Here is a 3,313-nt window from a genome sequence, read left to right as displayed (position 1 = left end):
TCCATTGTTTCCAATTCATAAGATCCGTTGTGATGTGTTGTTGTTGTTATCCTGTATGGGCCTTAACATGTTGGGGCTAATTTTCACCTTGGTTCGCTGTGATTTACCTCGTTTTCCCTTAGCAGCAAGTCTCTGACCTTTATGTCTCATCCATGCATTTGTTTGTTGTAGTAGCTTTCCATACGAGATTTGTACGCTGCCTTGTTCAATTGGGATCTTTCTCGCTTTTCTTCAAGCAGATCCATGTTGTGGTGCAAATCTTTATCAGATGCTTCTTGACTGAAACCTTTTGTCCGTACTGATCCCATGAGTAGTTCTGTAGGTAATATTGCATCTGTTCCAAAAACAAGGTTGAACGGCGTTTCTTTTTTCTTTTCCTAAGTGCTTCTTGATTCCATTCACCAGTGTTTTGTTTGATATTTTTGTTTGTCTATTTTTCCCGTGGGTGAGCTACTGAGGTAAAATGCTGCTCTATGTAAATGTCTTGACACCATCCTCGAAATGGATTTTCGGCGAACTATAATTCGTTGTCACTGATTAAGGTTTTACTTTGAGTATTTCAAACAACACTTTTTTTGGATAAGTGGTTGTATGTTGTTGCGCCAATTTGCTGAGTGCATCTGCCCATTTCTTCGCACTCCTTTTAACTTTCTCAGTTTTCAAGATGTCAAAAGATACAATCATTTCCTTGACTGTCTTCATGTATATCTTCATTCCTGTATTCTTGGTGTCGTATACCACGTTAATTGGTTCGTGACAACCATCGAATCCGTCCTAGCATTCAAATTTTTTTCTCCAACTTTGTTTGCCAATTTTAATCCAGCTAGCAGTGCTTCATACTCGGCTTCCTTGTTTGTTGTCTCGAATTCGAACCACAATGCGTATGTTATCTCGTTTCCTTCCGGGTCGGTGAATATGAGGCCCACTCCTGATCCTTCCTTGCTAGTTGCGCCGTCAGTGTATAATGTCCAGACTGGATTTTCTATGACGGCCTTTGCTTCTTCATCTTGCTGCATATTGGTTACGTTGCATTCCTTTCCTGGAACTTTTGTTGGGAAGTCTACCAATGTTTGTCCTTTAATACTCATCCTGGGGTGATACTCTATATCATGTTCTCCTAAATCAATCGCCCACTTGATTGGCCTTCCTGATTTCTCTGGCTTGAACAAAATGCTTTTAAGAGGCTGGGTGGTAAGGACTTTGATTTGTTGTGCCTGGAAATATCGACGCAAACGTTGAGAAACATAGAATAATGTTAGCACAACCTTCCCAACCATGGGGTAATTTAACTCCGCCCCTTGCAATGATCTACTGATGAAGTATATATTGAGCTGTTTGTTCCGTGTTTCCACCGTTAGAACTGCAGAAATTGCGTCTGTTGTTGCAGATAGGTACATTGACAAGATTTCACCTGGCATGGCGCTCGCCAACTTTGGGACTTGCCTGAGGGCTTTCTTTAATTCCTGGAGAGCATGTTCAGCCTCACGTGTCCAACTGAATTTATGTTTATCGATGCAACCTTTTACTAGCTGGAGTAGCGGTATTGCCTTATCCCTGATCGTGCTATGAATCGTCCCAGAGCCATCCTTTTCCCATTCAGAGCTTACATCTCCTTTATGCTTCGCGGTTCTATCGTGTCTAGAAAATCAACAATCTTTTATGGATTTGGCTAGATTCCTTCCCTTCTTATGTAGCATCCCAGGAACTTGCAATCTTGTACCCCAAATGTGCATTTTGCTGGGTTTAATTTCATGCGTTCTTTCTCCAATGTTTGTAGGGTTTTTTAACGTCTTGTAATAGTTTTTGGTCATATTGGCTTTTAATGACCATATCATCGACGTATACCTCTATATTTCTTCTGATCTTATCTTTAAATACTTTGTATACAAGTTATTGATAGGTGGCTCCAACATTTTTGAGCTCGAAAGGCATCTTAGTGTAGTAGAATGTTCCATAATCAGTGTAGAATATCGTTTTCTCTTCAACTTCTATTTTCATTAATACTTTGTGGTAGCCTTTATATGCGTCAAGAAAGCACTTCCATTTGAACCATTGTAGCGACTCGACTTTTTGGTCTATCTCCGGTAGTGGATAGGAATATTTGGGTTAGCGATACATACGGGAAAAAATGCTTGAATAATCTATGCACATCTGCCATCTTCCATTGCTTTTCCTTACCTTAACTGGGTTAGCTATCCATATGGTAAAAAATGCTCCACGCAATATGTTTGTGTCCACTAACTTCGTTACCTCCGCATTGATCGCTTTGTTCCTCTCGCCCGCTTGGCCGTGTTTTTTTTTATTTTATCGGGCTTGCCCCTGGCTGTAGGTTAAGCCTGTGTTCAATTTTCTTCCTGTCTATCCCTTCCATATCTACTGACGTCAATGCAAATACATGTTTTTACTTTCTCAAGAGGTTTACTAGTTTTTCTCTTATCTCTGGGTGAAGTTCCATGTCGACTTGTATTTGTTGTTCAGGAAAATTGTCGTTGATCACTACTTTGTTCCTTTGGGATCTCGTCACACTTTCGCTTTTCTCCCCTGGCTACTTTTGTTGCCTCCACGACTTGGTATTATTGGTGTCTTCAACAGGTTTCTGCCATTACGATTGCTGGCCCTTCTGGTGTGTTGAACTTGATGAGCCCATGTATTGTCGACATGATGGCTCCAAAGTGCTACAAGGTTGTTTTTCATAAAAGGATGTTGTGTTATTTAGGGTGGCATACTACCACGAATTTTATCAGGACCATCTTCTTCCTCTGGTTATCTTGGTTGTATAGTGATAAGGGTAGTTGTATTGTTCCCAGTGACCATATGCTATGTCCCGTGAATCCTGTCAATCTTCCTGTTGTCGGGCAAAGGTGTGCCTTCCATTCTTAAGGTAATTGTGTAAATCATTGTTCATATATTTTTTCAGTTGAAATACCCATATCAACATACACCCTATGGATAGTGGAACTGCGGATGTATGTTGGATGACCAATGGTGCGTTTCCTTGCCAACCTGTCGGGCGTGGGTCTTTTACCGAAAAACTTCGGTTCATCATGTTTCTAACCAACTCTTCCGTGTTATTACTATTTGTACTTCTTTGTGGTTGTGCCCTGATGGCCAAGATCTCTTGGGCTTTTTCCTTAGGTTTCTTTTCATCTGTCTGCTGTCGTCGCACATTTCTTTTTCTTCCCATTTGAGTCTGAGAGTTCATGCCACTTCCCTTAGATCCCCTTTTATATTCTTCTCATCCATTTCCTTTCATAATCAAGTGCAGTCACCTACATCGTGATGTGCCGTTCGGTGGTATTCACAATATTTTGTT

General features: G+C 40.7%; 1 protein-coding gene across 1 annotated transcript; it reads right to left on the bottom strand.

Moving 5' to 3' along the window:
- Nucleotides 1-710: 710 nt before the first annotated feature.
- On the bottom strand, nucleotides 711-1,418 carry LOC145105875 (uncharacterized). Its single transcript, XM_079042955.1, has one exon. The coding sequence runs from the start codon at nucleotides 1,416-1,418 to the stop codon at nucleotides 711-713; it is 708 nt and encodes a 235-aa protein (XP_078899081.1).
- Between the last annotated feature and the right edge of the window lie 1,895 nt (nucleotides 1,419-3,313).

Source organism: Lactuca virosa, chromosome 4 (assembly GCF_052849685.1).
Source record: "Lactuca virosa cultivar CGN04683 chromosome 4, Lactuca_virosa_CGN04683_v6, whole genome shotgun sequence".
Taxonomy (NCBI): Eukaryota; Viridiplantae; Streptophyta; class Magnoliopsida; order Asterales; family Asteraceae; genus Lactuca; species Lactuca virosa.
The sequence above is the reverse complement of the archived record's forward strand: the minus strand, read 5'-3'. Positions and strand labels throughout refer to the sequence as shown.

What these genes read in the sequence shown, in the direction of transcription:
- LOC145105875 (XM_079042955.1), bottom strand. Translation starts at nt 1,418, where the DNA reads ATGCCAGGTGAAATCTTGTCAATGTACCTATCTGCAACAACAGACGCA.